This window comes from Pinus tabuliformis, chromosome 1_2 (genome assembly GCF_031772625.1).
Source record: "Pinus tabuliformis cultivar Carrire ecotype Pingquan chromosome 1_2, CPIR1, whole genome shotgun sequence".
Classification (NCBI taxonomy): Eukaryota; Viridiplantae; Streptophyta; class Pinopsida; order Pinales; family Pinaceae; genus Pinus; species Pinus tabuliformis.
Genome location: NC_142298.1, coordinates 1,346,829,396 through 1,346,842,322, shown reverse-complemented (window position 1 = coordinate 1,346,842,322; position 12,927 = coordinate 1,346,829,396). Strand labels below are relative to the sequence as shown.

At 40.6% G+C, this 12,927-nt stretch overlaps 1 protein-coding gene across 1 annotated transcript in view; it reads right to left on the bottom strand.

The window, feature by feature from the left end:
* Positions 1-7,661, bottom strand: part of LOC149211217 (uncharacterized) — a 93,865-nt gene extending 86,204 nt beyond the window's left edge. Inside the window, exon 1 of the mRNA XM_089396967.1 lies at positions 7,178-7,661. Within this exon, the coding sequence (XP_089253093.1) occupies positions 7,178-7,409 (232 nt within the window). The 5' untranslated portion in view covers positions 7,410-7,661. The remainder of the gene's footprint in view (positions 1-7,177) is intronic.
* Between the last annotated feature and the right edge of the window lie 5,266 nt (positions 7,662-12,927).

Here is a 12,927-nt window from a genome sequence, read left to right as displayed (position 1 = left end):
GTGTGTACTTGCTCTATCCCAAGAAGATCTCCATCACCTTGCCATACCTCCAACCCAAGGAAATAGTGCATCAGCCCTAAATCCTTCATCTCAAACTCCTTTGCAAGTTCTTTCTTGCATTCCTAAATCAGGGTATTTGCTCTCGTCAATATCAAGTCATCTACATACAACACTAGAATGAGCGAAAGACCTCCAACCACAATGTAGTACATGTTGGGGTCTACTTCACTCTTAGTGAAGCCCAATGCCAGAAGGTAGCTGTCTATCCAGGCATACCATGCCCTCAGTACCTACTTGAGTCCATATAGGGCTCTCTTCAAACTACACACATGCATGTCTCTACTGAAACTCTCAAACCCCTTAAGTTGCTCAACATATATCTCTTCCTCAACAACTCCGTTAAGGAAGACAAACTTTATGTCTATTTGGTGGACCTTCCACCCCATCTATGCTGCAACAATCAATATGGTCCTAATGGACGAGTATCGGGCCACAGGTGCAAACGTCTCTTCAAAGTGTATCCCCTCAACTTGAGAATACACATTGGTCGTGAATCTAGCCTTGTACTTCTCCACACTCCCATTAGCTCCATGTTTGATTTTAAAGATCCAGCGTGATCCAACCACTAATTTGCCAACCAGTCTTGGCACTACCTCCCAGACGTCATTCTTCGTGATGGAGGAATACTCCTCCACCATGGCATCTCGCCATACCTACTGAGAGGTTACCTCCTAACAAGAAGGCTCTAAGTCTAGTAACTCAGTCATCAATGCCATGTACCATGTATACCTTTGTGGGTTGTCTACTATATCTGAATGTGGAGCTAAGGGCTCCAATTCTCTCTTGAGCCTACCTGATCAACTAATTTGCCCACTTGGCTCATCTTCTCCCTGTGCTAGGAGCCACTGGCTAAGTGGGCTCCACTCTCGTCCAACACTTTCTCCCCATTTGCATGCCACTTAACCTGCCCAACAACAAGTTGTGGCTGGATCTGTGGAGTTTGTTAAGCCTCCTACTTGGGAGCCTGTTGCTCCTCCTCCTATGTTGCAGCCTACTCATGCTCCAAGGACTTCCTAAGTGCCCTTACTTTGCTCAAACCTCACATCGCGCCTAATCACAGTCTTCCTGAGTGTTAGGACGTACACCCTGTATGCCTTGGACATCTCACTGTAGCCTACAAAAATGCCCTTCTCTGTCATGGGCTCCAACTTCTTTCAGTTCTCAAAAGGCACACTGGAGTAAACAAGACTGCCAAACATCCAGAAGTGAGATACATCAAGCTTCTTGCCTGTAAAAGCCTTCCTCTAGTGTGACTCTGCCTAGCACACCTTGTGTGGACTCCTGTTCTGCAAAAAGACTGCAGTCCCTGGTCATGTAACATGGCCTTAGCCGCTTCAACAATGCTCCAATTCTTGTGCTTAGCCACCCCGTTTTGTTGAGGGTTACAGGGCGTGGTGAGCTCCCTCCTGATGCCCTCCTTGGCACACAAGCCCCTGAAGGTGTTGGAGATGTACTTCCCATCATTGCCTAACCTCAGCGCACTAATCGTTTTACCTGTCTGGTTCTCCACCAAGGCTTTGAACTCCATGAACTTTGAGAAGACTTCATCTTTCTTCTTTAGGAAGAATATCAAAGTCTTTCTAGAATGGTCATCAATGAAGGTGACATAATATTTGTATCCCATATGGGAAGGAGAGAAAATGGGCCACAGACATCTGAATGAACTAGTTCCAAAATGCTCTTAGCCTTGTTGTCTCTGCTAAGGAAGGATGTCTTGGCATACTTGCCAAGTGAGCAACCTTTGCACACGTCACGCTGGTCAACACTGCACTGTGGCAATCTTGTAGTTATCTCCCTAAGAATCTTTAGCGCTCCATGGTGTAAGTGACCCATATGCTTTTGCTAAAGCTCCCCTAGGTCACGACCCTGCTCGCTACCTCCTCTGCTGCACAAGGCCACGACTATCTCAAACTAAAGCTTGTAGAGGTTCTTCACCCTAACTCCAATCTGCTAGGCTACTCCGAAGTTGAAAGGATTGATGAAGGCCTTTCCTCTGCTAAAGATAACCTCATAACCCTTGTCTTCTAGGGTTGAGACTGAAACAAGGTTTTTCTTCAATCTTGGGATGTAGAGGACATCTTTGAAGTAGAGAGGGTTCCCAAACTCCCTCTCAAACTTGACATTACCCACGCCCTTGGCTAGGTACCCACCATCATCTCCCAGCTCTATGTGAAACTGCATGTCCTTCTCGGTCAATTGGTTGAAATACTCCTTATTCTCAGTCATATGACAGGAAGCTCCACTGTCAATATACTACACGTTGTTAGCCATTGTGCTTATCGTGCAAGCTACGAGTGAGAACTCCCTCTCAAATTGAGAAGAGAACTCGTCCACCTCTATTGATGTTGCTACATGGTCCTTCTTAGACCCCTTCTTCCTATTTGGGAACTTGGTGTAGTGTCCATACTAATCGCATGAGAAGCACTTTATCCAGTTGAGATCCTTCTTTTTCCCGCCTCTAGTGTTGGACTCAGCCCCTCATGTACCTTTCTTGCCCTTAGCCTTTAACCTGCTCCTGAGGAAGTAAACATTACTTTTGGTCTTCAAGCAGTGGCTAAGCTTCGATAACATGTTAGGTTTTAAATACCCGGCAACTAATTTTTTTCAAAAATGAAAGAAATTGGAACTAAAACTATCAAATGCATTCACCAACTATATTGAGTATTCTAACTAAACATTCACAACAGAAAATAAATCATTGAAGACACAAGGACATTAAGAAACACATAACACCAAAAGTTACCCAGGAAACCCCAATTGGTGAAAACCTGCAATGTGTGTGTTCTTATTTCTTCTTCAGCAATTGCTCTTTCAAAAAATTACAATGAGGGAGAAACTTCCCCTTCCACTCAACAACCTCTAAAAACCCCCCAACGCCCAAGCTAAGCTCCACCTTACCCTCTTGGCCTGCCCTTCCCATGCGTTGTACGAAACTTGTACACATTGTACGGAATCCGCACAGCCCTCTACGCGGCCCTTTTGAGCAAATAAACTCAACCTGGAAGAAGGAAATGCTTGGTTGGAAAATATGAGGGTTGAATGGCCTCTTTTCTTTTGCCCTTCAACACTAAAAATTATGCGCTAGAGCTAAGCACCCTGGCTGCAAATGCTGAGAAGAACACACACAATTATGATGCCAAAATCTCACTTTCCACTAGTTGCCTTGTCTCCTCTTTATAAGTCGACCTAGGCCCCACCTAGCACTCCCAAAGGCTGAGAATACTTTTTAATATAAGGCTTAGTTCAAATTATAAATTGACTTTGGAAAAAAAAAAATTCCCAAGTCAACACATATGAAAATCTACATAGTGGAAATATGTGGGTCCCTCTGCTAGTCTAGGGATCATAGACTAGGCAAAACCCTTGCTCTCTAACTCCATTCAACATATTAATTAGCCCCCAGGGTGCAGCGCAATTGGCAAGTGCCATGAAAATGAAGTGTTATGTACCAAGAGATTTGAGATTCAAATCCCCCGGACTTACAACCGTGTTTGCGGAAGGGACATACGTAGGCACCTTGGGGTTATAGTGGTAGCAATCGGAATCAATCCCATATCACACGAGTACAAAACTGGCCTAGTTGCCAATTCTTCTAGTTACAAGGGGAAAAATAAAGTTCAAATTATTAATTTAATAGAGCTTGTTGATTGGGCAAAATTTGTGTGTATCATATGTGATTGAGATTGGTTGTGTATTTGTGCTTTCGCTGAATAACTTGTTAAGAACCCAGTTGTGCTTTTATTCAGTAGATATGTGATAAATCTGCTAGGAATGAATTGCCAAAGTGTTAGGTTCAGAATTTAATATAAACAAATACCAAATCAATTCGAAGCCCGCTCCAAATTAACTATATTCATCGCAGCTCCACAATCTCCAAATGCTCGCAAATGATCAATGAAAAGAGTTTGAGGCAGATGAAGCAGCATCACTATATAACCTTGGATCAGTGTTTGGGAGGGGTGTTACTTTCTTTTCGATTTTTTCTTTTTCTTTTGGTTTTTTGTTTTTTGGGTATCTAAGTGCCACTAGTGGGATCGGTCTAGGCCAGGGCCCATATAGTTCTTGACCAAATCAGTTGGTCCAATCAGGAAGCAAGCTAAAACTAGTTTAGTTCCTATTAAGGGGCCAGTTCTAAAAAATTTTGTAGACCAATCTGGACCGACAAGTCCTCATAACATTGATCTGGATAGCAATCATCATGTAAAACTAGAAAAGCGATCAGATATTGAAAATTGGAACCTGTGAAGAATAACTTAGCTCAGTTGTAAGCATAGAATACATGTATATTGTTTCACTTTTAATGGCACCTGTAGCACGAGTGCTTCGGGAGACATAAAAAGCTTCCTAGAGACAGCCTCTAGGTTGATTGTAGACCAGTGCCTAGGACATCTTAAATAGAGGAGTGCATGGAAGATTATCAATGGGGGCTTTCGGTTGCACTCCAATTGTCACGTAGTTAAAAGGATAATAAAGGGGGCTTCGTTCAATCTGCCTTCATGAAGGTGAACTCAAGCCAATACATGGATCTGAATGCTCAAGGGGTAAATCAGGCCAACCTCAAAGAGAAATGCCTTGTTCTGGTGGCCGACACACAACAACGGGCAGTCTTAATATCGGCATTGTAGTAACATGGAGAGCAGGAAAGAAAGGAAGGAATTTGGTGCATAAGGTTGCCAACAGAATCCTAAGCAACAATGTTCCAGCAGAAATATGGAAGAGGGAGGAGATGAAAGAGCGGAAGGAGTGGAGCGTTAGTCGGGGTTTCAGGCCATATACTCATGGGCACATTTGTATCCAAAAGCTTAAGCAAATATGTGCACATTACAGGTACTTAAGTAAATTTGTAGCTAACACATGTACTGTTGCTACTTGATAACAAATATACTATCATGAACAAGGGAGAAATCGACAGCTTCATCACACTATTTTAGAGACAAAAAAACATATATGAAATGAAATTACAAAGCGGAAAACATACTGTTCATTGATCTACTTGGAATCACCTAGGAATTTCATTCATTCTTGAAGGGTCCAACTAACCAGTCTATTTACATACGTCCCTCGTGAACAAGCTTAATAGAACCAAAGTGGAACCACAAAATTTGGACCTCTCAGGTGCAAAATTTCGGAACCAGTATTAAGTGTTTCTCCCTGCCATTTATACAGAGGAAGGGGGCTTTGAATCAAAAGTTTACAAAAATATCTTCGCTTGAGCTCCAGCTGTCTCACGGACTGTCTCGGCGTGCAAGGCTCTGCTGCCCCAAAATGATTTCATCGGGATTTGATTCCCTTCTTTAAAATACATAGAAATTACAGGAATAAAAGAAAAAGGAAAAACTAAAAGATGATGGAGGAAGTGTCCCTCTGATGTTCCTGTGAAGGCCCCCGATCAAGCCACGTCTTTGCCGCAATGTGTCTCTCCTCTGCTCAACCGATTTCTGTCGCTTTCATCTTAATTGCCTGGATCGCTCGTTCTCCAGACTCCAGAGCAAGGAGTGGGTCGACTGTGAGTTGCTTGTTACCGACTAGAAGTGGAGAATGTCCTAGCAGTCCTTTGTTGTGTATCTGAGTGGAGCCCCATGTTGAGCCATTAATCTTCCTGAGTCCCCATACCTTCATTTAATACCTCAGTTGCCGACCTATACGCCGAAAAATACCCTCGTCGTCCCACTGAGCGGAAGCAAAATAAACATTTTAATGCTCATTGATCTAGGCCATTGATCCAAGCGGATTCCATCTAGGTCGTTGATCCGAGTCTACTGGTATTGCAATCGCAATACAAGAGAAGGCCTTTTTACCATATTCCATAATGTTTTGCCAACGGGCTGGACCCGAAACTGTAACAAACTGCAATATATAAAATATCGCATCCATCGCAATCGCAAGTCGGAAGGGGCTTCGACAGAGGAGGAACTTGTGACTTGAGCGATCCCCAATTGCGATATCGCAATCGGCGGGGGAAGACTTATCGCAATCAACGAGAAGGAGTGGTGACGGGACTTGGATGTGGCAATAAGTGGAGAACTTTTGCGATATGCAATACGCGATATCGCAATCGGCGGGCAAAGAAGGGACTTATATGACAATTGGTGGGGAATCTGCGATATGTGATATTGGCAAAGAATTTGCGATATCGCAGTCAACAGGGGAGGAACTTTATTGTGGTATGCTGGAAGCTTTGCGAGAAGCAATATCGCAATCGCAAAAGGGAAAGGGAGATGGGTCGATAGCGATAAAGTTTTGCAGGTCCCAGCCTTTTAAAAGGCCTTCAGTAATGTTTTACGAATGTTTTTTAAGATATTTCAAAGGGGAATGGGGAAACACAGCTAGAGTTGGAAATACAAAGGGACTTCAACTAGAGTTAAAAGATGGGTCACCGCGGCTAGAGTTTAAAAAACAAAGTTCGCACGACTGGAACTCTCTTTTCAGGGAGTGACAACATATATCATTTGTCTTTTAATGTATTTTTTATTAATTTACCAAAAATTAAAAACTCCACGAGGTTCCATCCTTTGACTACAACTTACCAATCCCAATGTACATTTTGTTTATTTTGAAGACAAATTTCTAAGTAAAGCACAGGAAACTACCAATGCTGATCATCCCAGCAATACCCGCATGAAACAAGTACCCTAAAACCGAATGAAATGCCACATAGCAAGCAGTAGACAAAACTCAACAATTTCTTTTTCAGACATTTATATCCTTGATCAGATTGATAATTCAGTCGGAAAATGAAGGTGTCCCATCACCACGAGGCAAAAGACAAACCCAGAAGCCCTAAAACATAGGAAAATTGTCAGTCCAGATCATTTCAATAATCCGCAACATCTACTCTCAGAAAACAAGTAACCAGCTACAAATATGAAACACCAGCCAATAAGCCGTGGAAAAAACCCAAAAACATATTTTCCAAGACATTCATATACTCAAATCAGAATTGTCATTGTATTCAATATATGAAGCTATGTTGTCACCATTTGATCAAACTGCATTTTATTTTTGCTTTTAATGGTTTCCTCCCTGTATGTAAATTAAGATCCCCAGCCAATAATCTAAAAAACCCTAAAATGCTCCCCTGAATAAACGAAATTAAAAAAGAAAATCTTCGAAATACCTGCACATGTCTTCTCCTTCATTAATTTATAGATCAATACGGAGATTCCAAGGGCATGAATGGCTTCTGCAGCTACAAATAAATTATCGTGATCATGAACCACCAACTTCAGGAAAAGTAGAGAAACAATGCCTGTTATTACAGCCAGAAAACCCTTAATTTTGGGGGGCTGCCTTCTAACCCATGATGACAAAACATAGACAGGATTCTTCGATCTTCTCAGTGGACCCATGAAGCTGATGAGCTCGAACCCCTGACCTCTGATCGGCTGAATTCACTAGCGAAAGACTGCCGAGCTTGCGTTGTTCACGTATCGCTTTCAGCGAAAACGTAGTGGCTTTTCGCATAAAATCTAACCAGCGATTTACAAAAGTAGATAATAAAAAAAAACCTCCGATCGGTGATTTGCAGGGAATTGCGGGCCAAATGATGCGACCAATGTGAGAGTTTATACTGTGGCGAGCATGAAAGTCCTCGCGAGATCGTGGCCGTTATTTCGTAGATTGTACGGCCAAGATTTCGACGTCAACGCTTGCCTCCAGATGGAGAGCTCGATTGGATCAAACGGTGGGGAGGCGAGATTTGTGAAGGAATGGTTCGTGATTAATTAGGGAATTATGTTTGAGTGGGGTTCTTATGTTTGATTAGGGAATTGTGTTTGATTTGGTAGATGAAGCATAAAATTTCCCATCAAATTTCTTGAAAATTGGTTTAGGTTGGATTATTATTTTTTTAAATAAGAAAAAAAATCATTATAATTTAATTGTGGATTATTATTAACGATAATTATGTAATTATTTAAAGAAAACTATATTATTTTTACATTTATAAGCATTGAATTATTATTTTTTTTCTTAATATTTTTAAATTTATTAAGAGGGTTTTTCACATAACATATATTTTTATTCACGGTTTTCGAACCAGCCAGTGTGGTTCATTTTCTTAATATTTGTTTATATATTTTAATTTGTTATTTGAGTTTAGTGTGTGAGAGTGGTGGTAAGAAATTATTATTATCATTTTTCATTAAATTTAATATGTATCTGGGGAGAGAAATAATATATGAAAAATAAAAGTAGTTTAAGTTAAAATTTCGTGCGGAAAATTTATTAAAAAATATATATATTGAGAAATTTTATCTCTCCTAGAGTTTGATAGACTTTGGGTTTAAGATACTTAAAATGGTTAGATCCAGTAGTGGAAAGTGAGGAGTTTTTTACTATTATGCACGGTTCAATTCATATGATAGACTTCGAGAAATTTATTAAAAAAATTTATATTGAGAAATTTTATCTCTCCTAGAGTTTGATAGACTTTGGGTTTAAGATACTTAAAATGGTTAGATCCATTGGTGGAAAGTGAGGAGTTTTTTTACTATTATGCACAGTTCAATTCATATGAGGCCTTTTCTAGAGTCGTGGGGGCAACTTGAGGTAGGTTCGAGCGTGTGGTTGCACCCATTAGAAACTATACTAAATGGTTTTGTGACTCGTGCACATAAAGTGAATCAATGTTTGCCCTCATGTCCTCCTTTTTTAAAATCAAATAGAGATCATATTAAATGATTTCATGACCTATGCACACATAAGTGGATCAAAGCCCACCCCCATGTCCTCATTTTTTAAAGTCAAAGGATGTTAGCTTGAGGGCTTGGTGAACTATTTGTTTCAAATTTGTTTCCCCACTTGTGTGGGATCAAGTCTCTTAAGAGATGTTGTAACTAGGCCATTTGTGGCATTTATGAAATAGTCGTATTTGGTGTAATAGTGGCACCCCAACTTTTAAAGTTACTAGAATTTTTTGTTCAATTTCTTGTTCATTTAAAAAAACAAAACAAAAAATTGGGTTTAAGATAGAAACGAGTATTAAATTAATATTAAATGCGTTATTATATACATATATATTTAAATGATTAACAAATTTAATTGTAAAATGTTTTATTTTAACAAAATAGAAATCCCCCATATCTAGGTGCCCAAGACAGCCAGCACTTAATTATGTCATGTCTAATCTCTCCAAAACATTAATGGCGAAGGTAGGGTGGCACATTTTACTTGCCAACTACACTCGCCACTTACCCTGCTCTAGATGGGATCTTTGTAAGCCTCTACATCAGCATTCAATTCTAGCTTGGGAGGTGAATTAGAGGTTAATTCAGCCAGAGCTCATTCCTTAAGGCATTTCCAGAGTTGGGATAATTGAGAGGCTGAGTAGCAACCATATTGGAAATTCTCATTCGATTCCAACAGTTCGAGAGAGGGGACGACCTTAGTGAGGAGGCAAAGGAAGAGGCCATCCGCCTCAGACCTCTTGGTGTGGACAGATATGATGAGGATCTCCCTCTACGTACCAGGCATGTGGCTATAGAGATGGAGACAGAAGAAATGAGAAACACAGGTGACAAGCAATGGACTTTGGTGATCTGCTTGGCAGGAATCTAAAAGATCAAGAAGACATTATAAAGGTGACGGAGCACGCATTACCAACATGGACTTCCACTTGGTCTAGGAAATATTTTCTTTGAGATTCATGGTTGGGGCACTTGGTATTCAATTCCGTCATCCCCCTTTGCTTCCAGCAACTTCCAACTCTTCAGAAAACCCTAGCTCTCCGAGTTCCAGCAACTCGGCTCTCCATGGTGAACAACCTCCTAGACATGGAATGTTGAAGCCAACAACTCAAGTGGAGAAGGCTTTTGACGAACCGGGTCCTTCGTGCGATGATGGGAAATAGAGCTCTACCTATAGTTGAGTTGTTGCTACCGAAAAGTTGGGCAAAGATACTCCTTCTTAGGCTGTGGACACTTGCTGGGGCAGAGTGATTATTGAATGGGAACATATTGATGACTGACTACTAGAGGGCCAGGATGACGCAGCATACCATTAGCCATTGACATGCAAAGGAATGCATCTAGGATCCACGAAAGCAACCCCTAGCCTCCTATGATCTTTTTGCTTGTTTTCTCTATTTTAAACGTTATAATTTTGCTACAAGGTAAGAAGGGAGACCATTTGGTTTCCCACATATAAGCAGATGATCCTCCCCTAACTCATCATAGTGTTAGTTTTGGTTCAAATGGGTTTTGTTTTTTGGACATGACCATTCCGAACAAGGTCGTAGTTGTATCCTCTTGCTTGTACATTTTGTAAATTCCCAATAATATAACACGTTATATATATATATATATATATATATATATATATATATATATATATATATATATATATATATATCTGTGTGTGTGTATAAATTTATTTTTTCTAAAGTAGATAATTGAACAAATAAATATATGGATTATCACTATGTAATTGAGGAAATGTTTGATCTCTCCAGGATGAGGTAGATTGTACATATGATTTTTCACTCTCTTTCTTCACAAAATGGAAATGAGGGTTCTTGAGACTATGTTGGTTGGCCAATAACACTTGCAACCAAACCCTCCATTGAATTACGTTGTCCTTAACCATGAGTTATTATATATTATCTAAGAGATGGGCAACCAACGCTTGCAACCAAACCCTTTGTTGAATTATGTTGTCCTTAACCATGAGTTATTCTAATTTATCGAAGAGATGGGCAAGGGACCTAGATTGTGTCCCAACATTGTGAAGAAGGTTAGAGGAATATAGGTCCATCCCTCTTTCACTTATGAGGGAAGTTTTATCAATTCAATGCTCTCGTGATGATATAAATCCATCCCTCTTTCACTTACGAAGGAAGTTTTATCAACTCAATGTTCTCGTAAGGTTATATAAAAAGAAGAATTCAAAAGATCAAAAATCAAATCAAGATGGAGGAAGATCGAATTGATTATTTGGAGGTTAGATAGGAAGCATTTTTGTATCCAATCCTTAGCATAATGGAGGAATTGGCTCTATGGAAGCTTCTAGGGCATATGGAGAAAAGAATTCTAAAGTGTCAAAGGGGAGAAAAACCTAATGATTAGAAGGAAGTAACATGCAAACTAAATATCAAAGTTAAATCTCAAAAATATCCCAAAGACAAAAGAGGTATTAGCCTTAACTCTTGCATGGAACAATAGGACAACCAAGGATATCAAGGGAAGTAATGTTAGGTATAATTTTGAGATTGTAAGCCAATGTGAGGGGGTATGAGTTAATATAGGGTGGCTTGGGACGAAGCCTTATTTATAGTGGAAATCAAAGGACGAGGAGCAACGTTTGAGAATGAAGAAGAGAGAACACAAAATGTGCAAAACAAATAAGCAAGGAAGAACTAGGGAGAGACTATGGATAGGTCTTTGGTGCCTTAATAGTGGCCAATGTATTAGGTGGAAGTGAGGGATTCTTGAAAAGGAATAAAGTGGGTATCACCCCTAACCAAGCAACATTAAAGAGGAAGAGAAAATGTTTTAGAGTATGCAAAAAAGAAGTTGCTTTTAGTGTCAGGGAAAGGCAATGGCATGGAGGAGATAATAGGCCATGTGGGAAAAACCCTAACCAAAAGATTGATGGGGAAAGTTGCAAAAGACCCCTTTACACGGTGGATGAAAAAAGCTTCGCAAAGAGAAGATGGGGTATACACCAAATTCGATATCCCATTTCAAGGATGAATTGCTTTCAAACTTTGAAGGAGGAACTTGGGGAATAAGCTCGTGTGTGGGTGTTGAATGGTAGAAGGGTGAGACCACCGCGCGGGTGTGCACGAGGTGGGCACCCAACTTGGTATAAACGTCGGTGGAGTATAGCTCCCGGTCATTTGTAAAAATTCTCACATATATAATAAAAGATTCTTATTGCATATGAGTGTGTTCTTGTTGTTGTTTTATGGATGTTGATGTTGATATTATAATGTTAATGGATTTCGCACATTAATGTTATGTTATTCATGAATGAAGATGAATGTTAAGGCGTATTTCGTAAAGTAACTTAACAATGGAACATGTTAACTACTTAGGCGGTGCCGCACCCCGGCCAATTAACGAAAAAAGAATTGGGGGCATGACAGGTGGTATCAGAGCTGATTTAGGGATGTAGAAGCTTGACAAATGCAATGAACAGACATGTATGCAGGGAAAAGCTATGGAGAAATTGTGGATTACTAGTCTGGGTTTCATGGACTTGATGGTTCATGGTAAGACCATTCAAGCTCTGGTGGACACGGGGGCCACTCCTAACTTTGTGACGACACAGTTGGAAAAAGAGGTGGACTGATGATCTTCCCATCGAATGTGGAAGTCAAGGCGGTGAACTCTAGAGCTAAAGTGGCGGGGTTGGCACACGAAGTGCCTATGCAGATAAAATACTGGAAGGGTCAGTTGGACTTCACAGCGATGGAGATGAATGACTTTGATATGATATTGGGGCAATATTTCTTGAAGGGCAACAAGGCAATTGTTGTCCCCTTCTATGATGAGGTGGTGTTGGTTGGACAGTCACAAACTTGGACTTTGCCCACTCATAGGCAAAGGCGGGAAGTCAAGGTGCAGCATGTTTCTGCATTGAGTTTGGAGAAGGCTATGAAGGAGTCAGATGTGGAGACATATGCGGTGATGTTCAAGGGAGTCGAAGGTGATGGAGTGGGGATGCCTGTTCCAGCCGAGATTTCTGAGGTACTGGCCAAATATGCAGATTTGATGCCTGATGAGCTACCAAAGAAGCTTCCACTAAGGCATGCAGTGGACCACAACATTGATCTTGAGCCAGGGAAGCAACCTCCGGCTAAAGCACCTTATCAGTTGTCAGGACCCAAGTTGGAGGAGTTGAAATGACAATTAAAGGAGTTAACTG